This window comes from Chelonia mydas, chromosome 2 (assembly GCF_015237465.2).
Source record: "Chelonia mydas isolate rCheMyd1 chromosome 2, rCheMyd1.pri.v2, whole genome shotgun sequence".
NCBI lineage: Eukaryota > Metazoa > Chordata > Testudines > Cheloniidae > Chelonia > Chelonia mydas.
In genome coordinates, this window is record NC_057850.1 from 43,083,390 (window position 1) to 43,110,708 (window position 27,319).

Sequence of the window (27,319 nt, forward strand, 5' to 3'; positions counted from 1 at the left end):
AAGCAGGGTTTGGGGGTGGAGGCTGACAGCTCGTGACCCACCATGTAATAGCCTCGTGATCCCCTGAGGGGTCATGACCCCAGTTTGAGAACCCCCTGATTATCCTGTTCCCACTTCATATACCATTTTAATTCCTAGTGAACAGTTGACTAGTGACATATATGACAGGCACTGAAGAGGAAAATGACAGATAGGTAGATTAGATCGATAGATAGATATGGTAGCTGTTTAACAGTTCAGTGAGACACTAAATGACATTTTAAGGCAACAGTTAATATTGTATCCAAATGAAATTAAGAATAACTAGTTGATGTGTGTGTGTAATGTTATTTGGGTATTGAAATAGTTGTGAATATCACGGTATTTGCACCAATCTGTATTTGTGCACAACTCACGTGAACTGGAGGTGTTGCCTAATCTTGCCAAACAGCAACTAAAACCATTTTGACATATCAAGAGTGATGCCATAAATTTAAATGTGAACTATATATAGGGTGACCAGATGTCCCAATTTTGTAGGGACAGTCCTGATATTTGGGCCAGTGTCCAATATAGGCATCTATTACCCCTCATCCTGTCCCACTTTTTCACACTTCCTGTGTGGTCACCCTAACTCACTCACACTCTCTCTCTATATATTTACATGCACACCTTTATGTCCTTTATTTTCTGTTTCTCAAAATTGTCAATGGTTTCCTCCAACTGCCGACTTGTTCGAGTTGCATCCATCGAAGCTCTCTGTAGATCACTTTCAGCCTTAGAAATATAACCAGATAAAGACTGTTATTCCTTGAATTGATATTTAAAAAGTTGTGTACTTTACTTTAGAAACCATTAGGCTGTCCTGCACATGCACGTTACTATAGTTTAGACTTCTTGTGAGTTGGACATTAATATCACTTACACTGATGTAGAGCCCTTTAGAAGAATTTTCAAAGAGTTGTACAAGAAAAAAACCTAAAATTTAGAGAACATGAACTATAAATCCTGGTGTAAAAAAGTATGCTAAGCAAAGTGAGTCTCTAAAGCAATGGTGGGCAACTCACATGCGGCCCGTCAGGGTAATCTGCTGGCGGTCCGTGAGACAGTTTGTTTACACTGACCGTCTGCAGGCACAACCACCTGCAGCTCCTAGTGACCGCAATTTGCTGTTCCCAGCCAACGGGAGTTGCGGGAAGCAGCGGCCAGCACGTCCCTGCAGCCCGCGCCACTTCCCACAGCTCCCATTGGCCGGGAACGGCGAACCGCGGCCATGGGAGCTGCGGGCGGCCGTGCCTGCGGCCAGTCAGTGTAAACAAACTGTCTCGCGGCCCACCAGCGGATTACCCTGACGGGCTGCATGCGGCCCGCAGGTTGCCCACCACTGCTCTATGGAATTAGTAATAAATAAACGTACGTCATCTTCATCTCCTCCTTTAGACCCCAGTTCAGCAAAGTTCTTAGCACTATCTTAATTTTAAGCATGAGTAACACCCTCCCTGTTCAGCAAATCATTAAGTATGCGCCTAATTGTTTTCCTGAATCCTCCCATAATGCACTGCAATAGACAGCTTTTGGCATATCATATTTGTCTGATACAGTTCTGTCATTACTGGTATTTAGTAAGTAGTAGATACTGTAATGTTAATTATATTATGGTCATGGTAATAGAATGTTATTCTTGATCCACTTTAAACAGATATAGACATATTTTATATACTAATTTCTTAGGAAAAACAGAGTGTTGTGATACAACAGAATACTAAAACATGCATCGTTTGAAATTAAATAATTAAAAGATTTTATTTTGATGATTCCTCTTCAGAAACACAACATGCACCTGTGACTGAAATTATTAATAAAGGAAAATATTTTTTATGAAAATGAAAGTAAAATATTTACAGTACAACTGTTACATGTAATCTTTGGTAAAAAAACAATATGCTTACATAAAAATTTTTTTATCTACAATGTCTATCTTTAATACATTATATGTGTTCATGTGTGAAATATTTGATATACCAAAAATACCCAGTAACAGTGAATGTTCCTTCTGGGACTGTGTCACAAATATGCTATAGCAGAAATGCACGCTTGTGTATACTTAAAATATAGAATGGAATATTATGATGAAGGTAATCAGCAGTTTTCTGGAGGGGAGAATCTATCAGCCTATTCCACTAACGATTTTATAGTAGTCTACCAGTTAGAGTTAAAAAGCGGTCTTATAAATGAGTTAGGGTAACCCATCTGATAGAAAAATTTCATTGCTACTACATGTTAGGCACATATCTGGTGGTCATCACCAGGGTAGACAGTTGCTAGAAGTGGTATAGTTTTTCTTTATCACATAATGTTTAATCATTATCAGACATCAATCTGAAAAAAATAATCAAATCACAAAAAGGGCCAAAACTCAAAGAAACTCTTTAATTTTGACCAAAATTGGCAGAAAGCTTCTAAATACAATTGATAATGCAATTATGTACTCAAATAGTACTGTTTTGAAAAGTTTGGGAAATATTTAGCCCTAGGTGATATATTGTATGCATTTTCCCCATACTTTTTTGCCTTCAGTTAAAGCAAAAGTCTGAAGTCACATAACAATATGAGCTTGTTTGTACCATGTGATACATCAAAATATTTGTCATTTGTAGAAGGGGTTGATTTGAGAAAAGTTTGTCTGCTATTTTTATGAAGTTATACAGATAAGATGACCCTACCCCTTAATTATAAAACAAAAATATTTTTGATGTTATCTGCTCAGCTGCAGACATAAGTCTAAAGCACACATGGTACATCCGTACTTATCTTCTTACCATCATCAAATACGACAATACATGTAAACTACTTACAGAAGTAATGACTCTTAGTAGAAGAGCTGTAGAATGTCTTGTATGATTAGATAATGTGAATAATGAAGCATAACCATGCACTCTTATATAACCCTACACATAATTATGAGCTACTGAATGTCTAATGCAACACTCTTTTAACCTCATAAAAATAGCCACAGTAATTTGCAGATAGTTGAAACATTACTATTCTCCCTCAGAATCTGTCTGAAGAGCTCAATACCCTCTTGCTACACTTGTCACAGTACCACGTATCGGAGCACACCAAATCTTCCCTACAGCATTTCCATCACCTTGTCTCACAAGTACTCTCACACTCATATTGCACAAAGGTGAGGATAGTTTCTGGAGCAGGTTGCAGCACCATCATGTTAGAAACAAGATGTTCTGGGCTAAATATCACCCCTCCATTTTTGACAGGTGATACTTAAAAATACTGAACTGTTGTATGATTCCATCTGTATTACTGATAACTTGCATGTTTCAGCTGCTACCTGAAGGAGACCATTGTTGGTGGCAATTTCTCACTTGTTTTATCCAGAGATGTTTGCTTCTTGTCACAGTACAATAAAGATACCATGGAGGCATAGAGGAGGAGAGAGAGGCAGCCTATTTGAGCTGCACCCTGGGTGCTCAATTTTTGTCTTCAGTCATCTTTTTGTACATGAAAGCTGAAGTAGAATTACATCCACTGACAGCATGAATGTTTGGCAGTGTAAGACATTTCCATTCCCAGCTCCATAGCCACTCTGTCCATGGGAATGAATCTCTTCTTTTGGCCAACACCAATTTTGAAAGAGAATTCATTTTCCCCAAGAGTAGAGCAATATCTTGGGCACATAGATGCAACATCTGGATCTAAGCTCCACATTAGCACCCTATTTACTGAGTGTTTGCTTTGCATGAGCAACATGCAAAAACATGTGTGAATCTGCTTCCTTGTGATCTGCTTTGAGTTCTGGTATTGCAGAATGGTTACCAGATGCTACTTTTACTGCTTGTGAGATATCATAAAAATCTAGCAGCAAGGTATACTTCACAACCAGGTAACAATCTCTGTTCATATTTCATAATTCAGTCATAGAGAAGAAATTCTGTAATGTCTGATTTATTCTTTGAATTTGATATAATCTTCAAGCATTGCTTTAGTAATGATATTAACACAGTGGGGTTCCAAACTTCTTGCATCTGGACGTTCCCCCTGAGGTCTCTCTCACCAGATGACTGATTCTTCATTTGCATGCTTGTCACCAACAAGAGCAGTGTCTTGACATTTTAATCAAAGGGTAATGTTCAGCAGCTGATCAGACAGCTCCCCAAAAGTTTTGCACTTGGCAGTATCAGTGTACACCATCTGCAGAACCATCATGAGGTCAATAAATAGCTAATGTTGGCTCATTGGCTGATAATAGCTCAACCATTGACAGATTTTAATCCAGCCAAGAGGGTGTGTTGCTCTTTTGGGTCTTTCTTAAAGATCCATCCAAATTGAAGAAGGAAAGTGGGAGAGGTGCCAACTCATACTTCAACAAACCCTGGATATCAACATCTCTGGACTTGGCAAGTGCAGTTAGCTTACTGAATGTCTGACAATAGTTATTGCTTGTGCTGTCTGCTTCAGATGCTCAATTGGTTTGTTGAGATTTGAAATTATATTTTTTTATGGCATCAAGGAGGTCTACCTCATCCCTTTGCACTCGACTGGTTACAAACCACTTCATTTATTTTATCCCGTTCCCTCTTATTATGCCCAAACTTTCTGCAATTTCAGGTGGAGCCACAGTAGACATTGCAATGTACACAAGTGGCTGTCTGCTGTCTTGGCTAGTTCCAGGTTCAGTACTAAAAGGATCTGTCATTCTTTCAGTCACAACTTTTGTAGTATCTTGGACATTTTCATCAGCAGTCATGCACTCTATGGTTGTTTCTTTGTGGAGATCTGCCGCTGAAGGCTGCATTCCACACATGTGTTTTGTCATAGCTATTAATGAGTCAAGTAACACTTGGTCAGAGCCTTAGCTTCTGTGCAAAGATGTGGATGCTTCCCATAATCCTTGTTGAGAGATTGCTCAAATGGCCACACCATGCCATATACCACTGAAGGGTCAGGCAGTCCGGTCTACTGCCCCTAGACTGTCAACTAAGGCATGATATGTATCTGGCCTCTCCTCCTCCAGAAGTCTGTCTGTTGGATCATATTAAAGAAGTTCTGTATTAAAATCACAAATGAGTTTGATTCCCCATAGTTTAAATTCCAGGGTATTACTAATTAAGAGGTCTCTTGGTTTTTGGTACTGTTTCTCTCCCTCTATGTGTGAAACTTGCAAGCTGCTAATTGTGTTAGTACATTCTAAGACAGAGTCTGTTCTCAAAGCAATTCACACAGAAAGAGACTCAAAACAATACTCTGTAATAACAGAAACAGCACCCAGAGACTCCCCGCCCTTTTGTTGTATTAACAATTGTGATTAAAATAGAGATAGAGGATGTATGTGGATGGATGCTTGGTGTGGATAATAACTGAATGATCAGGGAGGTGCCAGCCTAAGAATCCAGTGTCCATCGGCTGAAGAAGGCGTCAAGTGGAAATAACCAGAGGACCCCCGGGGGGGCAGACTGGAATCCACCCAACAGCCTCAAGAATGGGAGAACCAAAGAACAAGATAACATCTAGCAGCACGGAGCCGTCAGGAATGTGCTATCTGCTGATTGATTCAGCAACAGCATGATGAAGCAATTCCCATAGACTGGCATAGGAAGAAACTCCTATAAAAATGGACTCTAGAAAGTGAGAACTTTGGGGTCTGATTCTGCAAACCAACTTCCAGGAGCATCAGATGAGCATCTGACAAGGCCCTGCTCCCTCCTCATGTCCAGGCCACCTGGCCAGTGGCTTGGCATGAGCAACTCTAAGGCTGGTAACTATGATAACAACCTTGCAGAACCTGTGTGTGTGTGTGTGTATGAATGAATGTGTGAATAAATATGAGATTGAATGGAATGTTATAGCTATAACTAACTGTTTACTATGATAACAACCTTGCAGAACCTGTGTGTGTGTGTTTGTAGGAATGAATGTGTGAATAAATATGAGATTGAATGGAATGTTATAGCTATAACTAACTGCTTACTATGATAACAACCTTGCAGAACCTGTGTGTGTGTGTTTGTAGGAATGAATGTGTGAATAAATATGAGATTGAATGGAATGTTATAGCTATAACTAACTGCTTACTATGATTCTTTCTGTATTCACAATAAATGTGGTATTTTGCCTTTTTACCTTTAATAAGATCCTGCTGGTTTTTATTTTATTGGTATAACATGTCTTCTGCTACATTTACACAACCCCATCTAGGAAAATTCACATGACCACACTGGAAGTCAAGTGGAATCATCTCTGTGTATGTGTCAAGCTCCATGAACCTGTTATCTCTCTTTGCCTCTATGTAATCCATCAATAGTTGGACAAAATCCATTATATAGTTTTCCCAGAAGCATATTTGAACAATTTTTTCCTTGGGTAACATAAGTGTCTATGAGCTGGCAGAGTGATTGGGTGCTGGTCATGAAGTCTGCCATGGCATTTTAAATATTGATAACATTTTATAATTAGGAGGTAGGGGTCTTCTTATCTGCACAACTTCATATAAATAGCAGGCAAAAAAAACCCCAATCCCTTCTCAAATCAGTCCATTCTAAAAATAATGTCAAATATTTTGATGTATTACATGGTACAAACAAGCTCATACCATTATATGCAACAGACTTGCTTTAAACAAAGGCAAAAAAGTATGGAAAAATGCATAAAGTATATCACCTGGGGCTAAATATTTCCCAAACTTTCTAAAACAGTACTATTTTTGAGTACATAGCTGCATTATCAATTGTATTTAGAAGCTTTCTACCAATTTTCGTCAAAATTAGACTCTTTCTTTGAGTTAGGGCCCTTTTTGTGATTTTATGATTTTTTTCCGTTTGGATGCCGATAATGTTTAAACATTATGTGATATAGAAAAAACGGTGCCATTTCCAGAATCTACATCCACCCTGGTGATGACCACCAGATATGTACCTTACAAGTGGTAGCAATGAAGTTTTTCTAGATGATGGGTTACGCCTTAGTGCCTAAAATGGGTCTGAGCTGGTAGACTACAGATTTCCCCACCCCAATCAGCCTCACTGAGCAACATCAACAGCAACTCAGGGGGAAGTTCATGTCTCTATGGCCGCAGGAAAGATCAATATAATTGCCAGAGTGGTAAGGAGACAAAATAATGGAAACAACGCTAAAATTAAACAAAACATATGGAGAAAGTTTGTCCCACACTTACTTTCTAAAGACTTATCACTCACAATAGGATATAATCTTTCCATAATCCTCAGATACCATATACAACAGATATTTAAACCTACTATCAATGATAGAAAAATGTGGAAAAATTGAAAATGTGAATATGGTGACTGAACACATGCCAGATACTCTCAGGTACTTTTTGTTAAATAAATGCTACTGTAGCAAATATTATAAGCTATAGCCAATTATATCTCAAAATATAGTATAAAGAATTTGTGATTCATGATCAATGTATGAAATAATCACTTTAAAGACAATTGCTTTCACATCTCTTTCTAAATACAATATTTTTAATTACTGGAGAATCAATTACTTCTTATATTCATTAGTAACAGAAAGGATACAATAATGTGTCGATCTGATGGATTCCTCTGACGTGTCCTTTCCAGTTGAGATAACTGCTTAGCCTCTCGATTCTTTGCTGTTAAAGTTGCTTTGAGATCATCCTGCAAATATATTTATACCATTCTGTATATGCTGAAATAGAGCTAAGGGCATATGAAATACATTTGTCTGCATTTATGAGTTGTCCAGAAAACTTACACAAAATTTTTTGCTCTATATCAAACCAGGTTTTTATGGCCTAATCCTGTGAAATGATGAGGACTTCCTGAAAAAGAGATAAATGCGCACTGAAGGTGCTCAGCGCCTTGCAGGATTAGGCCCCAGGCTGTGTGTGCCATCTTTTAAATTTTTGGAGGGAAAAATGTGAACAAAAATCAGGAGTTCTTAAAGAAGAGTTTATTAGATGGGCAAAAAGCCACAATTCTACAATCAAGAAAGAGGTCGACTATGGCTAAAAGCCCATGCTGGTTCAGTGGCAAAGTGTAGCCAGCATTTAGAAATAAAAAAGCAATATGTATAACAAATGGAAAAAGGAGAAATAGCAATCAATATAAATTAGGAGTATGAAGTGCAGAAGATTGATAAGGGAAGCTAAAAACATCAGGGAAAATCCACAGCGGGCAGGACTAGAGTTTTAAAGTACATTAGGAACAAAGAGAGCCTAACAATGTTATAGGCCCACTACTAGATTAAAATGGTAAAATTTTATTAATGATGCAGAAAAGGCAAAGGTGCTCAATAAATATTTCTGTTCTGTATTTGGAAAGAAGCAGGATGATGTACTCATATCATATGAAAATGAAGTACTTTACAGTCCATTAATAACTGAGGAGGATGTTAGACAATATCTACTCAGGATAAACATTTTTCAATCAGCTGGCCTAAATAACTTGCACCCAAGAGTCCTAGATGAGTTAGCTGAGGTGATCTGTAGCCCACTGATGTTAATTTTTAGTAAATCTTGGAATTCTGGGGAAATTCCAGAAGACTGGAAGAATCATAATGTTGTGCCTATATTCAAAAAAGGCAAACAGGATGATCCAGGGAATTATAGGCTGGTTAGCCTGATGTCAATTCCTCGCAAAATAGAACAGAAGCCGATGCTGGATTCAATTAATAAAGAATTTAGGAATAGGAATGTAATTAATGCAAGTCAACGTAGTTTTAAGGAAAACAAGTCTTGTCAAACAAACCTTATTTAGTTCTTTGAAGAGATTATACATTTGGTTGATAAAGGTACTGTGTAGATATAACAATTAGACTTGTAAGGTGTTTGACTTAGTATTGCATAACATTCTGATTTAAAAATTGGCACTATACAATATCAAAAGAGCATATGTTAAATGGATTAAGAACTGGCTACCTGACAGATCTCAACAAGTAGCTGTCAATGGAGAATCATCACTAAATGGGGGTATTTCAAGTGAGGGTCTACTGGCATCAAGACTAGGCCTGATGCTATTCAACATTTTCATCAATGCCCTGGAAGTAAATATAAAATCACAGCTGATAAAGTTTCCAGATGACACAAAGACTTGTTTTAATTCAAATTAAATTAGTTCAAATGTGAAGGGTTCATTCAACTAACACATGAGCTTTCGTGAGCTACAGCTCACTTCATCGGATGCATATGCATCCGATGAAGTGAGCTGTAGCTCACGAAAGCTCATGCTCAAATAAACTGGTTAGTCTCTAAGGTGCCACAAGTACTCCTTTTCTTTTTACGAATACAGACTAACACGGCTGTTACTCTGAAACCTGTCAACTAACACAGTAAAGTCTCTTTATTTCATATACCCAGAAATTTAGTTGTTGTCCTAAAGCATTTGCAAACAAGTTTTACATATCTCTTTTTATTTTAAAGATACCAGGATTTACAGGGAATGCCATTTTGGAGTTCTGCGATGTGATATGATGGAGTTCTGTTGCTTTTGCAAGTTGCTGCACATGCACACTATTCTACATGTACTCTATAAACCACTCTGTCCTCCCTCCCCCTATCCGGACACTGTTCTCTAGAGGATTGGACCCCCTCCTCTCAGCTGTTTCCTGAAGTGTATCTGCTTCAAACATGTTCCGGGCTGCAATTCCAATGTATTGTTGTGAGTTACACATCTATACATTTTTGTTGTAATAATTATTTTTAATAAGAAAAGTTTAAATAATTTGGTATACTTAACAAGCTTCACAAAAATGGCTATAAGAATACACTAAATTTTGAGAGCAAATACACCATATAGTACCTACCCTTTTAAGTTTTACTATGGTCCCGTAACTTTTCAGAGGATCAACAACTTTGGCTTCAAGCCTTTCAACCTGGAAAAAAAGTCAAATTATCCAAGTCCTCTGCATATTAAATGTATTTCTAGAAAACTGATTGCTTTAAGAGTAATGTTGATTCTATCCTACTAGGATTTTAACCACATTCACTGAAGAAACAGTGGAAGTAGAGGTTGAATATATATTACATGTATTTATATAGGCAAAAGCAGAACCAATAAAACTAATCAAGAAATAACTTTTCTTGATCAATCCCTAGTGTAACTTCTTTTATTTCAATGGCACTATACCAAATTAGGCTGGGAATTCTAAGAACTGACCACTGGAAATAGACAATGTTAAATCTCTTAAATTCTACAGCTTTTAAGAGATTCAAAATAAATGTATTTGTTTTTAAATGTTAGATTATGGATTTTAAATTGTTTGCTCATTAATATGCTTTAAGAGATGCAAAGCTCCAGATTTTTGAAAGCTATGGGAGCAGCAAACTATGTACTCAAAAAATCAGAAATATTATGCACATATATTAAGGCATTCACAGATATTTACATTTGAGATTTTGTTTTAATACCTTCTACATGGAAAACCAGATGAAAATGGCTAGACAGGTAATGGAGCTATGACTGTGCATGTCATACAATATTGTGTCTGTTTTATTGTTACCTTAAAACAGAAGTTGGCCCAATAAAAGATATTACCTCACCCACACTGTCTCTCTTATATCCTGGGATCAACACAGCTACAACATCACTGCATACAAAAATGGAAGTTATTGTTACCTTGTCCTTCCTCTCTCTCTCTGCTTCTACCACTCCTTTTGTCTTGCCTACCTGTGAGCTTTTGAGGCCAAGGACTTTTTACTGAACGACTGTTTACCCCATAGCATACTAGTGCCTGTAATAATAAAGTGTGTGACACTGGCAGACAATCAATGAACTGTCATCCTTATTCACTCATTTACAATTATGCCTTTCATCATACTATGCTCTCTTTTATATAGATATGCATCTCTTTTATAGGGGCACATTAACTTGTTAAGTAACATAAAAAGACCTCTGTTGCTACACAGTTTATAAAGCAAAGTTCCAACTCCAATGAACTCCAGTAAAGCTCTACAATTACAAACAAAATCAGACCAACGATTTTAAAACCAGGGATCTTAAAAAGATAATGTTGTGATGAAAGAAAAAATGCCAGCCAAGTTAAAGTTAGGTTCCACAGAGGAAGAGAAATTTTGGGGAAAGACCTGTTTCCTAATTATTATTAATGGACAAAGCTTCAGATCCAAATAAAAACTGCTTTACAAGGTACAGGACTGTAAAGAGTACTATAAATAATCTCAATTGTTCCAAAGTTCGACATGATTTAAGCATTGCATTAAGAACTGGACTTTTTAGAACCATAAATGTTTATCCTAATCTTTACAGAGCTAAATCCCATTATTTTTCTTCGCTGGCTTTTTGTCTCTTGACTTTCCTCGCATCCTCTGCATGTTTTTCTAATCTTCCTCTTTTTTTACTCATCAAAGAAACCAGGTTTGAAACTGGAGATCTGCAACACTAGATGACTACAGCATGCGGAAATTAAAAGGCTCTTAAACTAATATTCCTGGAACTTTTATGAATTAAAGAACTTCAAAATCTTTTTAAGTACCTGGCGCTGTTGTGGAAGAATGAATGGAATCAGCAGACCTTATGAGCTATTTCACTTGCTAGTTCTGACAAAATGCATATGAAAGCTGCTGCATAAATTGATGCCCACAAAGAGGAGAAGGGGAATGGAGACAGAGAGACAGATGGATAACAAGAGATGGAACTTATGTAGCCATTCCCTGTTCTCTTTTTTACCTTTTTCTCAATCTGTCTTTTCCCTCCCCACCCCAATTAATTGTTGGAAAGGTGGAAAATGGCTTGACTGAAGGGCCACATTTTTAAAGGTATCTAGGTGCCTAAAGATGCAGAAATGTGCCTAGTGGATGTGGAGAACTTGGAGGGCTACTGATAGTTGAGCATATTAAAAAAACCAAAACAAAAAACAAAAACAGTTTCCCTTCTCCCTTTTTATGGTTATTCAGCAGGCATGAAGGGGTTAATTTCTTTCCTGAAACAAGACAAGCACTAGTGATTGTGGGGAAGTTGCCTAGCTTGAATGAAGGAACTATCAGGAACTAAAGTCGGGGGCGGAGGGGGGGGGGAATTAATGCAAAACCTTTGACAGGTAAATATGTCTGGAGTGGAAAAATATCACCATTTGGAGGAAACTGGCTATACTTGTTTTGACTGGGTTCAAGACGCCCAGCAAACAAAGTATTATATCAAGTGACCAGCCTAATATAGAAGAGGAGTCACTTTCTCTCCATGCAAGAACAGATATGACACTGTGGACAAGAGAGACAGACCCTGCAGAAAGGGTCTGAAGGCCTGAAACTGACCAGGGTCCTGTATGGTAGAGAAGTATTATGTGGTAAGCATGCAATACGCTATTTATTGTTTTACAGTACGTTTCTCCGTAAAGCTTTTGTTCTAAACAAGCTGGCTGGTCACTGGTCTATCCTGTCATTACCTCAGGGAGAGAACAGGACAGCAGGTTCTGAACTAGACTCCAATTTATTAAGATGACCACAGTGAACTGCAGGAGGAATTACAGCCTAAATCCCTGATCCGGAGTGAGAGGAATGTGGTTTCCCACCCCGAGAAAAGTGACAGGTAGAGACCTGAGTGGGGTTTCCTCAAAGAAATCAAGAAGGGGGCAGAAGTGCAATTACCTTGGGAACTGTAACAATGAGATTCTCAAGAGTGCCTAGATGCCTAACTCACTGAAATCAATGGGAGTGAGGCATCTATGTGCTTCCAAAAATCCCACTAGGCACCTATCTGCATCTCTAGATGCCTAAATACTCTTAAAAATCTGGCCCTAAATACATAGTGAAAGGACCAGATATAGCACTTTTATTTTCAATTGCCCTTTCTGAGTAACAAGGGCTGAACATCTTAAAGGTGAACTTCAAAAGAAAAAAGGGGATTTATGATTTTTTCTTTTGTTTCTTAATGTGTACAGATGACTTGAAAGGCTTTCTTGGGTTTTTTAAAGTTTTTTTCTACTTCCTTTTTTCTTTATAAAAATAGTAAGAAGGTCAACGATTGCATTCCCCTTTTCAGTTAGAGTACCTCATTGGTGACTCAAATTTGAAGTAGGAGCTTTCTGAGCTCTTTAGTGAAGGGGTAGAGGTATCCTTAATAAACTCCCAAATGTTTTAGTTCAATAGGTGTTAGCTTAAAACAGAATTTTAAACAAGCTCAATAAAAATCCATTGCATTCTAATTATGCTCCAATCCTGCAGTTAGATTCACGTGGCTGGACTCTTGCACATGTGTAGAGACTCATTGAATTCAGCAGAGCTCCATGCTAGTGTCACGGTTGACCCTTCCAAATCCCACTGCAGGATCAACACCTCTTTTCCTTGACACAGTATTTCCCAAACTTGGGACGCCACTTGTTCAGGGAAAGCCCTTGGCAGGCCGGGCCGGTTTGTTTACCTGCCGCGTCCGCAGGTTCGGCCGATCGCAGTTCCCACTGGCCGCAATTCGCCGCTCCAGGCCACTGGGGGCTGCAGTAAGTGGTGCCGCAGCACCTATTGGCCTGCAGCGGCGAACCGCGGCCAGTGGGAGCTGCGATCGGCCGAACCTGTGGACGTGGCAGGTAAACAAACTGGCCCGGTCCGCTAGGGGCTTTCCCTTAACAAGCGGTGTCCCAAGTTTGGGAAACACTGCCTTGATACATTTGATGTCATAAACTCACCCATTTTCCTGCTGTCTACAATAACTGATAACAAAGTGAACAACACCTAAATTCTAATTCAAAATATGAGCAAAAAAACAACACCTTTAAAACACATCAAGGCCTTTTTACATATTATAATGAATGTAGAACATCCCCATCTCAATAAATAAATGGCCACTTTTTCTCTTTCGCATGTTACCTTTTAACATCAAAATCAGCTTTGTTTAGAGTGAACTTAAAATCATGAACCAAACTCATCTGGGTTAAATGGCCTATTTCAGGACAGTGTCAAACTATTCTTAGGGCCCCGATCCTGCAAAAAAAAATTATGTGTTTGGGATGACTCATGTGAGTCAAGTTAGAAGCAAAACTCAAACAGCTTAATGGGACTAAATCGGGGGGCCCAGATAATCTTCATCCAAGAATATTAAAGGAATTGGCACATGAAATTGCAAGCCCATTAGCAAGAATTTTTAATGAATCTGTAAACTCAGGGGTTGTACCGTATGATTGGAGAATTGCTAACATAGTTAAAAATAGTTCCTATTTTTAAGAGAGGGAAAAAAAAGTGATCCGGGTAACTATAGGTCTGTTAGTTTGACATCTGTAGTATGCAAGGTCTTGGAAAAAATTTTGAAGGAGAAAGTAGTTAAGGACATTGAAGTCAATGGTAAATGGGACAAAATACAACATGGTTTTACAAAAGGCAGATCATGCCAAACCAACCTGATCTCCTCCTTTGAGAAAGTAACAGATTTTTTAGACAAAGGAAACGCAGTGGATCTAATTTACCTAGATTTCAGTAAAGCGTTTGATACCGTGCCACATGGGGAATTATTAGTTAAATTGGATAAGATGGGGATCAATAGGAAAATTGAAAGGTGGATAAGGAATTGGTTAAAGGGGAGACTACAACGGGTCCTACTGAAAGGTGAACTGTCAGGCTGGAGGGAGGTTACCATTGGAGTTCCTCAAGGATCGGTTTTAGGACCAATCTTTTTATTACTGACCTCGGCACAAAAAGTGGGCGTGTGCTAATAAAGTTTGCGGATGATACAAACCTGGGAGGTACTGCCAATTTAGAGAAGGACAGGGATATCCTACAGGAGGATCTGGATGACCTTGTAAACTGGAGTAATAGTAATAGGATGAAATTTAATAGTGAGAAGTGTAAGGTCATGCATTTAGGGATTAATAACAAGAATTTTAGTTATAAGCTGGGGACACATCAATTAGAAGTAACGGAGGAGTAGAAGGACCTTGGAGTATTGGTTGATCATAGGATGACTATGAGCCGCCAATGTGATGTGGCCATGAAAAAAGCTAATGCGGTCTTGGGATGCATCAGGATAGGTATTTCCAGTAGGGATAACGAGGTTTTAGTACCGTTATACAAGGCACTGGTGAGACCTCACCTGGAATACTGTGTGAAGTTCTCGTCTCCCATGTTTAAGAAGGATGAATTCAAACTGGAACAGGTACAGAGAAGGGCTACTAGGATGATCCGAGGAATGGAAAACTTGTCTTATGAAAGGAGACTCAAGGAGCTTGGCTTGTTTAGCCTAACTAAAAGAAGGTTGAGGGGAGATATGATTGCTCTCTATAAATATATCAGAGGGATAAAAACCAGAGAGGGAGAGGAATTATTTAAGCTCAGTACCAATGTGGACACAAGAACAAATGGATATAAACTGGCCACCAGGAAGTTTAGACTTGAAATTAGACAAAGCTTTCTAACCATCAGAGGAGTGAAGTTTTGGAATAGCCTTCCAAGGGAAGCAGTGGGGGCAAAAGATCTATCTGGCTTTAAGATTAAACTCGATAAGTTTATGGAGGAGATGGTATGATGGGATAACATGGTTTTGGTAATTAAATATTCATGGTAAATAGGCCCAATGGCCTGTGATGGGATATTAGACGGGGTGGGATCTGAGTTACCCAGGAAAGAATTTTCTGTAGTATCTGGCTAGGGAATCTTGCCCATATGCTCAGGGTTTAGCTGATTGCTATATTTGGGGTCGGGAAGGAATTTTCCTCCAGGGCAGATTGGAAGAGGCCCTGGAGGTTTTTCGCCTTCCTCTGAAGCATGGGGCACGGGTCACTTGCTGGAGGATTCTCTGCTCCTTGAAGTCTTTAAACCACGATTTGAGGACTTCAATAGCTCAGACATAGGTGAGAGGTTTTTCGCAGGAATGGTGGGTGAAATTCTGTGGCCTGCATTGTGCAGGAGGTCAGACTAGATGATCATAATGGTCCCTTCTGACCTAAATATCTATGAATCTATGAAATCAAAGAGACTATTCACGCATGAAAAGTTAATCATCTGCATAATTCTTTTCAGGAGCCTAATTTTGGGAATACAAAGCATAATAATTTAACATTGAAAAAAGAAACACAAATAACATTTAATAGATTTTGCAGAAGAAATGACTTACAGTATCATTCCAGATTCCAGAAGACAGCCCGAGTCACAAAACCAAAAAACAAATATTTATTAAGCATAATCTATAGCCCAATAAAATCCATTGGCTCTTCTCATCTCCACTGAAGACCTGTTATCTGTCCCTCATTCTTCAAAACCTGTGAGAAGCTACTCAGAGGGACTATTCACAAGGCATGGAGTTAAGTATGTGCGTAAGGCATTTCACAATTGGGGCCTAGGTCTTCAGAAAGTTCATTAGTAGGGTAAACTATGAAAGCTGGTGAAGCTTATTTAGCTTTGTTCCTAATGCATTTGTTACTAATGCATTTAAAAGTGGTTTCCCTCAGTCTCAAGAGAGAAGCAAGGTATACATTATGGTAATCGTATTAAAAAGAGAAGTTTGCAAGCACAACATGCACAGCTTTAATTCTATACCTCTGCTTGGCGATAATCTTGAAGTTTGGAAAATTCATCTGCAAAATTTTTCAATCCAAGTTTTAAGCTTGGTGTCTCTGTAGCTGCATATGCATATATTTCATTTACTAGAAGGTCTGCTTTGTCTCGTAGTCTAGCAGTTTTACGTACATATGCAGCAAATATTTGGCACAATTCACCAAAATGTTTTTCCACATTTGAAACAGCCTCTCGTACTTGTCTAGTTTGATTGTCCCTAGAGACCAAGGAAAAATGAAAAACAAGCAAAAAAACCAACATGATTAAAATACATACAGATTAAACAGGTTTGACAGTACTGTCATCACTATACCATAAACAACATATTTCAAATTGGTCATTTTACTTCTGGGCAAAATGGAAATTTATTAGAGGAAAATTATACTTAATATTCCGATGTGGTGTTTGCTTATCTAAAAAAGACAAATAAAATAATAAAAAACTCAAATTTATATTTCAGCCTAAGACTCACTAAACAGAACTTTAACAAGTAAAAATGCCATAACTGCAGACCCAAACCAGATACATCCACATACTTGAAAAAATCTTCATAAAACTCCTATGCAGTTAGGTGCCTTGGAAATGTCAATAGCAATGTATTTGCATCTTTAGACACCTACATACATTTAAAAATCTGTCCCAGAGAAATTAAAGCCCCAGTACTGAAGACACTTACACACAAGCTTAAATTTAAGCTTGAATGGTCTCACTTAAATTAGTTGCCCAAGATTGACAGGAAATCGGTGGAAGAACCAGGAACTGAACCCAGGCCTCCTGAGTCCTAGTCCAGGACCCTAACCACAAAACCACCCCAATCTCTTAAAATATAAAAAATCCCCAATACATTAATGTGTGAATGTTAAACCATTATTAGAACTTACATGCAAGTCTCTGAATGTCTCTATCTATCATTGGGTAGTAGAACAAGTTATTTGAATAGATGGATGGAAACATCTTTTTCATCTGTAGCTCTCAAAGCATTTTTCAAAGAATCCAAGTATCCATACCCCCATTTTACAGATGGAAAAACTGAGGCACAAAGTGGTCAATTGATTTATCCTAATTCACAGACAGCAAGAATGTGACAGAGCTGGGAACAAAAGCCATCTCTCCTGATTCACAGTCTAGTGATGCTTCCTTGGAATGTACTCAAAAGTGCCAATGTGCATTGGTTTTGAAAGTAAACTTCTGTAACTACTGAAGTAAACAAAGGCTATCAGATTCAGGAACTCATTTTTTTCCCCTGAAGTCCTCAATACCAACTTCATAGTTAGGTTCATTTCAATTTTTCAAAGTGCAAGCTTAAAAAATTTGTTAGGCATGACAACAAATACTAAATACAAACAAAATGGATTTTTACACCACTTATGTAAAGATCCATTTTTATTATCGTTTGAAGTAAAACCATTCAGTATTTTAGAAGTCTCAGTGACTTAAAGGACATAATAAAATTTAAAAAAAAAACTTGCCTGACTTGTCTGAATTTTTTTAAACTTACAAACGTTATACCTAATTTACTATAACTGAAAGAATAAAGAGTGTTTCCCCTTGTTTTTTAACTTCATTCAATTGACAACAGTTTAAGTATAGTCATTTCCAATGTTTCTTTTGTATTGTTAGTCTGTTTCTCCTGTTTTAATGCAGGTTTTTCACAGAGCAACAGAGGAGAAAAAGTATTTTAAAACAGGAAAATATGAACATAAACCCCACAAAAATCAGCAGCGAGACACTGAGGCAGGCATAGTACCAGAAAACAACTTGACTTTTATGGGGTTCTGCGCAGGCATAGGGCTCTGCTCATGTCGATTGCAGGATCAGTTTTAATGGTTCTAACTTTCACAAGAGGTAAATTAAATAATTCATACTCTTTGTGCTAGATTTTAACAAAACAAAAAATAAAAACCCTAATTGTAAGAAATATTTACAATGCTATCTCCATCACAATAGCAAACAAATAAAGTATTCCTTATGCAATACCAACAACATAAAATGTTGCAGAGTAAAACTCTGGTGCATAAAATTTTATGTGAGCCTTTTGGTTAGGTGGGTTGGCGGGAGGAGGAGTATTTACAGAAATATGTGTCTGCCCAATGGAACTCAAATACTATGCTCCAGTAGAGCTTAGGAAGTCCTTGAAGCAGGTACCTTCTCTGCCTAACCTCCTTAGAGTTCATAGGTATGGTCTTGTGAAACAGGGTGGATTGTCAAAATTATGCAAGGTAAATTTTCACATATCAACATCTTTGACTGAATGTATTAACTGTAAGGGTAAAATAATATATACGTAAATTACTTTCATTGGTTATATTTTGCTTTTTATATGAGTACGAATTTTAATACTAATACAAAGCTATTTATTTGATAAGAATTCTATTAATTAATTCAGAAACTCAAGCTAATGATGGGTTCTGAGTGGGACTGAAATTTCAACTTCCAACCAAACACCTGCATATTTTATACTTATTAATCTTCGTAAACCATTCTATAAATTGAATTCAAGACTTAATCAGTTTGCATTAATATTTTGCTTGATACTTCAGTCTCCTCCTCCTCTCTGTTTAATAAGTGCCTTCAGTTGAGGGTCTCAGCTCTGCTGGTCCTACATATAGTAGCACTTCAGTGTTACTGGCAACATAATTCTACTGCTGCTGAAGTTCATATGATTCTCAATGGATTCATTCCATTGCTTGGTGCCCACAACAATAACCTAATTCTGCAAATGTTAACTACCAATTGCAGAGTACGTAAGAAATCCCATTGGCCCCAATAAAACTGCTCAAACACTGTGCTTGGTATGGTATGGTATGAAAGATCAGGCCCTATGTTATTAGCAACACAGGACAAGATCCTTAGCCTTGGAATTTGCTCATATCTCACTTATTTGGAGGAAAAAATTAAAACCTCTTTCATTTGTGTGAGTACCAATTCTGACAGCCTGAAATGATCCTGGCTTTTAATTTTGACCACTGTCACCAACCTTCCAAACCCAAAAAAATCAAAGGAAATTCAATACTTCAAGACCAGAGTATTGTCTCACAGTCTATATTTTCTTGACAAGACAGAGATGTGAAAATACATGCTGAAAATGAATGTGTGTATGTTATCCTAAGTCTTTCGGAAGAAAATACCACTGCAGAGGAAGATCAGTTTATGTTACCTCAAAGTAAGCAGGCACAATTTGAGGTAGGGAGGTTGTTTTCTTTTAAAGACAAATATCAGGGGATAGTCTCCCAGCTCTCAATGCTTTTCTCAAGTCTGCTACCATCTAAATAAGGGATAATTCTCAAACTGAGTGAGAATATAAAAAAAATCTCATTGAAAAGCCCATCATACAATCTTTCTTCCACAATTAACACTAACCTAAAGATAATCTCTAGTGAGGGGTCCCTCCCCTCTCCTACTGAACTGCCTGACATTGTTTACATATAACCACCACCTCCCCACTTCAAATAATGAGAGGGAATTTAAGACTGGTCTGCCCAAACATTCAGCAACTTTGTGCCTACAGTTTCCCCATGTGTCTAGCATTCAATTCTGACAGATACGAATTACATTTCCTTAAAGGAAGGTGTGAAAAGGTTAGTTTGTTTTTTAAAATGCTACTTAAAGGCCATAAAAGGACTGAGAGCACAAGGCTTGATTATATTAGCAACTAGTCTTCATTTTATCCTAGCATACTAAACCCCTAGATACATTTTGTTGCCTAGACTTTATAGTGATGGGCACAGTATGAAATGGCTTAAAGCAGACAGATGGGATGAGCGGAACGAGACTGGTCATGTATAGGTGCAGGTTACTATACTTTTTTGTTGGAATAGATCCAGCTTTATTTTCACTTTGAACATCCTGTGTTGCCCTACCCAAACTATTGTATTTAGATTTTTAAAAGCTATTTTTGGCAAAACCCCTCTCCCCCCCCCTTAAATTAAAACACAACATAAAGACTGGACTCATCAACTTTAGACAAATATAAAACAGCTAATATGAAGATAATAAACCCAGCCCCCCCAAACCTCAGGGCACCCTGTCTCAAAAGCCTGCGGCCGATGGGTAACAAATCAGGACTGGGGAAGCCAAAGAGCCAACCCCTCCCTCCTTCCCCCTCCCCCAAGCCTAGCCACAAGTAACAGGGAGGGACTCTGCCCCCGCTCCCGCCCCTCTCCTCCCGCTAACGGGACGCCGCCTGCCTGCCCCCCTCCCGCGCCCCAATAGCGAGGGCTTTGTCTGCCCCCGTCCCGCTCCGCGCTCCAACAGCCCAGACCTCTCGGCCAGACGCGGGCGGGGGAGGGGAGGGGAGCGCCATTCTAGGCACCCGGAGCAGGGGGCACCGCACTTACCTGGCGTCCAGCCCGCGGCCTAGCATCATGGTGGCGGCCGGGAGAGAAGGGGAGCCGCGGCGCACGCTCCGCTGACACCCAGTTCCCATGGACACCGAGCGCCGCCCACGGCCCGGGCTGCTGAGCCTGGCCCTCCCCCAACGCCTTCCCAGGGTTAGAGTCTGACTGAATGATGCCAAGACTCATTGCCTCCCGGCAAGTCCTAACCGGCGCTTCTGTGTCCTAATAATGACAACTTCTACCCACCAGCCACACTAGGGCTAAGGACAAGGTAGCTCTGACATCCAGCTGGCACTACCATCCGGTATTCCTCCAGAGTACAGAGAGCATTTGCCGCATTCCTGGGCCAGAGATATACAGCTATGGATCTGGTGTCTATTGATGATCGTCTAACCCTGAGTTTAGAAATCTTCTCCTCAAGAGGCCTCACTTGCACTCTTACCCAAAGCCCGTTGAAGTCAAAGACTGATTGGACTAGGATTTTTGAATCAGACCCATACACTGTATGTTGAACAACATGGGAGATATGATCCTTGAGGGATGCTACGAGTCTTTCCGCAATGGCAAACAGTTGTCCATCATCACAGACTGGAACCTCTTGTGTGCAAGCCTCAAGCACACAAACCAGGGCAGAATCTGGCAATCCAGAAATCATTGCAGCCATCACTGAAGTGCAACCCCCTCTGGACTGGAATGTAGCAGCATTTCAGTAGTTAGCATAGACTGGATATATATGTAGGACATCACTGCAACATACCATCATCTTCATTTCAGTTAATGGAATAGGCGAAGGTGTGTTACTACAAACTGATTCACATGGGCACAGAGGTCCATCTGCAAGGATTAGCTTGCATCATCAGGTCTTATATAGTATTGGTCTGTTATGCATATACGTTGGTCTGACCGCCTCTTTTGACCCAGCACATATTGTTTTTATGTTTTATAACTTTATAAGAATGTTCCTATTTCAAGTTGAATTATTTTTGTTGAAATTTGCAGAAGTTTTCTTACATATTCTCTTACATTATTTAAGTTTATTATTATTATTATTATTCTATTTGCAGATGTAGCTATGCTAGCAACCTCTCCATCTTTCTATCAAATTTGAGGCACATCAATCACAGTAGTATGTAGGTGCCCGACATTCTTAAAATGAGCATAAAAAATTTAATTCCAGATGAACTCTGCTATTGCCATTCTAACTTCAACAACTTCTATGTTGGTTTTTAAACCCTCCCCCCCAGCCCTCTCCCCTTTATTTTTGTTCATTTTTTCAGAAGAGGATCCTACAGTTCCCTTGCTTGAACCAGGGGTCTTCACCAGCTCTGTTTCTGTCTTTTTTTTCTCAAGATCAAGAGACAGGTTCTGGGAGCAACTATCTGTTAATGTAGCAGTTATCAGTTCCAGGTTCAGGGTAGTGATGGGGTCCCTGGGATGCAACGTGGACTGTGGGACTGTTGAGTCCTCTGTCCCACCAACTTGGGCTGCCTCTCATACTGTGATGCTGATGTCAAGCTACAAACCTCTGGTAGGTACTGTACTTACACAGACATCCACAAGTAAGGACACAGCCAACTGAGTTACATGAATGACCTCCCAGCCACTCATGAACCAACAATAGAGAGGCTCCAGCCAATTGCCCCCAGCTCCCTAGTCTTGCACCGCAGGATTCTACTGCCTTACACTGCTCAAGGCTCCCTTGGGCAGTGCAAGTTCATTAAGTAGTTCACCACTCCCTCAGTGTGGCATGGACATACACTTGCCTTTGTAAACTGAGCTGAGATTTCCCAAACACTTCAACCAAAACACACTGTTTTAGGTAAAATATAAAACAAATGTATTAACTGTAGAAAGACAGATTTTAAGTGATTATAAATGGTAGGCATAAAGGTCAGAGATTTACCTTAAGAAAATAAAAAGTAAACAAGCTTGCTAAATCCAAAATTTTAGTCTAAGCAAAAATTGAATCACACAACTTTTCTCATCCTGACAGATGGTACAAGCAGGTTACAGTTCCTTAATCCATAGGCTGGGACTACCTTCCAGCCGGGGACCAATCTTCCCCAGTTCAAAGTCTTTTTCCTCCAGACCTTATTCCAGGTGTTGAGAGTGGGGGAAGGGAGGAGAAAAAGGCCAAATGATGATTTCACTTTCTCTCTTTTATACTTTCTTCCAGTTTGCTGGAAAGATCTTTGCTGTCACATGGATGAGTCTGCCCCCAGGGCATACATGCCTCCTCCTCTGTAGGATATTGGATTGTGTGTGGATGGGCCATTAATGCTGGCTGGCTATTGATGCCTACTCCTTTGTTGTAACTGAAAGGCTGGTTGTGGGTGTTCCCAGCCTTACAACACAACATATATAATAATACTTCATAACTTCACGTACAATGATAGTACATACAGTCCAACAGAATATTAATGTTCAACGGATCAAGACTCTTCTAATGATACCTCACAAGGCATGCATTGTAAAAAAACATATAATTCACAGTGGTGAATATGGGGGCTCCAGGGTGCTACTTTAAGGTACAGAGTGTCACAAGGGTGTTTTAGTTAAAAACAAGTTCATTAGAAAAAAATAAGAACGTAAGAATGGCCATATTGGGTCAGACCAAAGGTCCATCTAGCCCAGTATCCTGTCGTCTGACAGTGACCAATGAGGGAATGAACAGAACAGGTAATCATCAAGTGATCCATCCCCTGTCGCCCATTCCCAGCTTCTGGCAAACAGAGGTTAGGGACACCATCCCTGCCCATCTCGGCTAATAGCCATTGATGGACCCATGCTCCATGAACTTATCTAGTTCTTTTTTGAACCCTGTTATAGTCTTGGCCTTCAGAACATCCTCTGGCAAGGCATTCCACAGATTGATTGCACTGTGTGAAAAAATACTTCCTTTTGTTTGTTTTAAACCTGCTGCCTATGGAAGTTTTGCCATGAAAGTAGGAATAGAATTTGACCCTAATGGAATATTTTATCTCTTTCCCCAGCAGTAGTATCAGGTTCCCAACAAACTGCTATATCAGGACACTAACTTTTGTAACATTAAATCAATATTTCCTGCAGTTGAAGTGCTGGCTTAAAATGGGATAATAACAAGGATATTGGTTTGTGATAACAGCTACCACTTGGTGGCATCCAGTACATACTTTATTTATCTTAAAACTGTGCCTTTGACTAGATTAGAAAATCTTGTAAACTCATGGTTGGGCATTTTTTATGGATACTGAAAACTGCTAAACTTAAACTACTCTTGGTGATTTTGTTTAGGACTTGAAATACAGCAGTCTTCAAATATGTAAAAGGTCATAAAGAGGATTGTGATCTATTGTTCTCCATGTCTGCCAATGGTAGGGTAAAAAGTAATCAGCTTATTCTGCAGCAAAGAAAATTTAGGTTAGACAGTAGGAAAATCTTTATAACTATAAGCATAATTAATGGCATAGGTATCAAGACACTGGCCTCAAACCCAGGCCCACAGGGTTATTGGGAAATAGTCTTAGCTGTCATGCAATACCAAATTATTGAATTGCCATGGAATTCACAGATTTGGGTAAGCCAGCTTCTAGGGTTCCATGACCTGCTTCCTGATTGGCCAAATAGTCTTGACCCTGATTACCTGGTGACCATATATAAACTTCCTGCTTCCTTTCTGGCCTTGTTTGAGCAATAAGCCATTCTCTGCTGGTTGGTTCTTGGACCCTGTTTGATTTGGCCTTGCTATACATTCCCCTTGGATTGGATCTCCTGGCTATCGGACCTTTTGTGTGAACTCTGACCACTGATTTAGACTGCCCTTTGACCCGCCTGACCCTTGGGCATTACAGTTTGCTCAGGCCACCTGTGGCATCTGCTTAAATAATCCTTGACACCATTTGGCCCTCCCCTCTTTAGTGTTGAAAGACATAGCCAATAAGGCTCAATGGAGAGTCCTTGTTTTTGGTCAGTGATTACCAGAGTTCAGTCACTGATGGGCTGGTCTCAGAGCTAACCCTTAGGCCTAGTGTGGGGACAGGGTTGCAGTGAAAACAGTGCAGATGCTGCATTAGCTGTGAGGTTCCCTGCTACCCAATGAAATCACTAAGAGCTGGGCTAAGCCATGGAACTTCAGAACACCACGTTACAGAAGTGGCAGTGAGTGGCAGAGAAAACAGCAGCAGCAAGCACCCAGCTGTGGCAGCAGAGACAATGGCAGAGATAACAGCAGCTAAGCAGTCACAGAGCTATGCAGCAGCAGCGGAGTCATGGCTTGACACCCCCTCCTTTTCAGGGGTGGCAGGTGAACCCACATGAATGCCCCCCTCTGAATTCTGAGCCTTAGCTGATCAAAGACAACCAACCAGCTGTGAATAGGATGCAGTGGAGGGAAAAGGGAATGGCATGTCAAATGGACATTTGTTCATTGGACTTTCACACTTCAAATGGGAAATTGAGGCAAAGGACACTGCCCAACATATTGTCAGGTGGGTGTTTACTTATGGTTACATACTTTTGAATGTGGTCATGGTGTTTTGTCAGATTAATGCTGGATTCCATTTCCCTTCTAATAAAAGCTTTCTTTTGTTATACACAGACTCAGTGCTTGTGAGAAGGGATATATTGCCTCTTAGAAGTGCCCAGGGTGGGGTTTAGTTTTCCCAGATTACTGAATGGGGGCTTGTACCAGTTCTGTTTTGTATTGTTAAGAGGACCCCCTAGGTATTGAACCTAGCCCTTGTTGCTTGCCTCCACTTTCCAGAAGGCTTACATAAGCATCAAGCTGGAGTCAGTCTAGCTAAGATAAGCAGGAACAAATTGGTAGGGACAATGGACAAGATAAACCTGGAATGTAGAGGCCAGGTTATACATGGACAGAGTATGCTACACAAGGATTGGTTCCTGAAAAGTAACCAAGCCAATCATGAAACACATATTGCAGTGTATAGTTAGGAATGCAGATGTTACTAAAGATGTATAGAAGGAAGCGTTTTGCTCTGTAACCTTGGATTTGTGATGGCAAAATAATTTGTTGTTTTTACTGTGGCAGCATGGGCCATGTGGCTTCTGTTTACCCAGACCAGGCCCTGAACTGAGTGGCTTTGGGAAAATGCCCCTGCCTAGCCTTGCTAATGGGGGTTGAGCTTGGATAACATAGGAAACCCCACTCGGCAAGTCCTTCCAGGCATCCTCCCCACCTCCTCCAGATCATCCCTTCACCTATAGCTGCAGCTACAACTCTGACTTTAGGGCTCCAGACAGGTTTTTTCCCTCCAGTGGGCTTTGACTCTGGGGAAGAGAATAATTTCATGGATGCCACAGTAGCCCAAGTACGATCTGGTTGAGACAGTTGATGGCCACCTCTGGTCCTATGAATCAGGAAACTCCAGCTCTGGAAGCAGTAATTGAGAAACATCATGAATTCTTTCAGTTCAGCTTAATCCAGTCCCCACACTCTCCTAGGATACTTGGAATCCCTGGCTGGCCAAGCATGACCCCAAGTATCCCCTGGCAATGATACATAGTGATATTTAGCTCAGAGTACTGCCAAACCAACTGCCTTTTGGCTCCCAGACCAGGGTTCGTGGGATTCCCAGCCAGGCACCACACCTGGGTTTTGCCCAGAAGTTCCTAACCTCTGATACCAAATCCTCAGCTGAAACTACACGGAGAGACTGACTCCTTTCATCATTATGAGCATACTTGTCCCCCCCAGGAAAAACCTTGTCTGGAAGCGTTTTGCCTATGCCACGATGTCCCTTGCGTGAGCCCTTTCAGCCAGGTAAAAGCCAAACATGTTGATCATTCTTGTGGCCAAAACTACGGTCTGATGTTCAGGCTTATTTCGGATCATGTGACACCTGCACCCATATGAAGTGACCTCAGACTAAATCTTTTGGAATGCTAATACATGCTGAGACCTCTGCAAGGCCCTCAGCCCAGATCACCACAGGCTTCATTGTCTAACTCCCTAAATCCAAGGATTTCTGTACCATCTTGACAGTGATGGACCATCTTACAAAGATGGCACTTTTTATCCCCTGCACATAACTCACCCTCCTGAGGACACCACCTGCTTCCTCATCTCCCATGATTTCTGCATCCACAGCCTCTCAGACCACACTACTTCAAACAGGGGAACCCCGTTTGTGTCATGGTTCAGAAGGAGGTGTTGCACTTACTAGAACAGTGTCTTCATACATCTACTGAACTCCCTGTCATCCACGAACATGGCCAACCAGAAAGGATAAACCAAGTACTAGAATAGTAACTAGGGTGCGTCACAAATTTCCACCAAGATGACAGATTCCATGTGTGGAATTTGCATATAATAGTGAGGACCTCTAGATGAACCCATTTTTTGGCTATCTATGATTTTCACCTGTTTTCATCCTCCACTGCCCACAGCACCCACTGTTCCTGCAGCAGTGGACATGGTATACCACAAATCCAACGGGAGCTAAAGTGACATCTTGATGTAGCCAGGGCAACACAAGCATCATGCTGACTGCCACCAACAGCAAAGTCCCAA

General features: G+C 39.9%; 2 protein-coding genes across 3 annotated transcripts in view; one reads left to right on the forward strand and one right to left on the reverse strand.

Annotated features, from left to right (window-relative positions):
- The window catches only part of RBM12B (RNA binding motif protein 12B), a 45,786-nt gene extending 35,268 nt beyond the window's left edge, over positions 1-10,518 (forward strand). Inside the window, exon 4 of the transcript XR_005224273.2 lies at positions 9,401-10,518. The gene's annotated coding sequence lies outside the window, so the exon portion shown is untranslated. The remainder of the gene's footprint in view (positions 1-9,400) is intronic.
- The window catches only part of CIBAR1 (CBY1 interacting BAR domain containing 1), a 39,049-nt gene extending 18,110 nt beyond the window's left edge, over positions 1-20,939 (reverse strand). Inside the window, exons 1-7 of one of the 2 annotated variants that reach the window (XM_043539353.1) lie at positions 20,809-20,883; positions 17,353-17,665; positions 16,454-16,688; positions 9,784-9,852; positions 7,536-7,637; positions 1,820-1,825; positions 652-756 (exon numbers count right to left, since the gene is read on the reverse strand). In XM_043539353.1, the coding sequence (XP_043395288.1) occupies positions 652-756; positions 1,820-1,825; positions 7,536-7,637; positions 9,784-9,852; positions 16,454-16,688; positions 17,353-17,354 (519 nt within the window). In that variant the 5' untranslated portion in view covers positions 17,355-17,665; positions 20,809-20,883. Of the gene's footprint in view, positions 1-651; positions 757-1,819; positions 1,826-7,535; positions 7,638-9,783; positions 9,853-16,453; positions 16,689-17,352; positions 17,666-20,808 lie in introns of both variants that reach the window. The other variant, XM_027818358.3, reaches the window with a different exon arrangement.
- Positions 20,940-27,319: the final 6,380 nt, after the last annotated feature.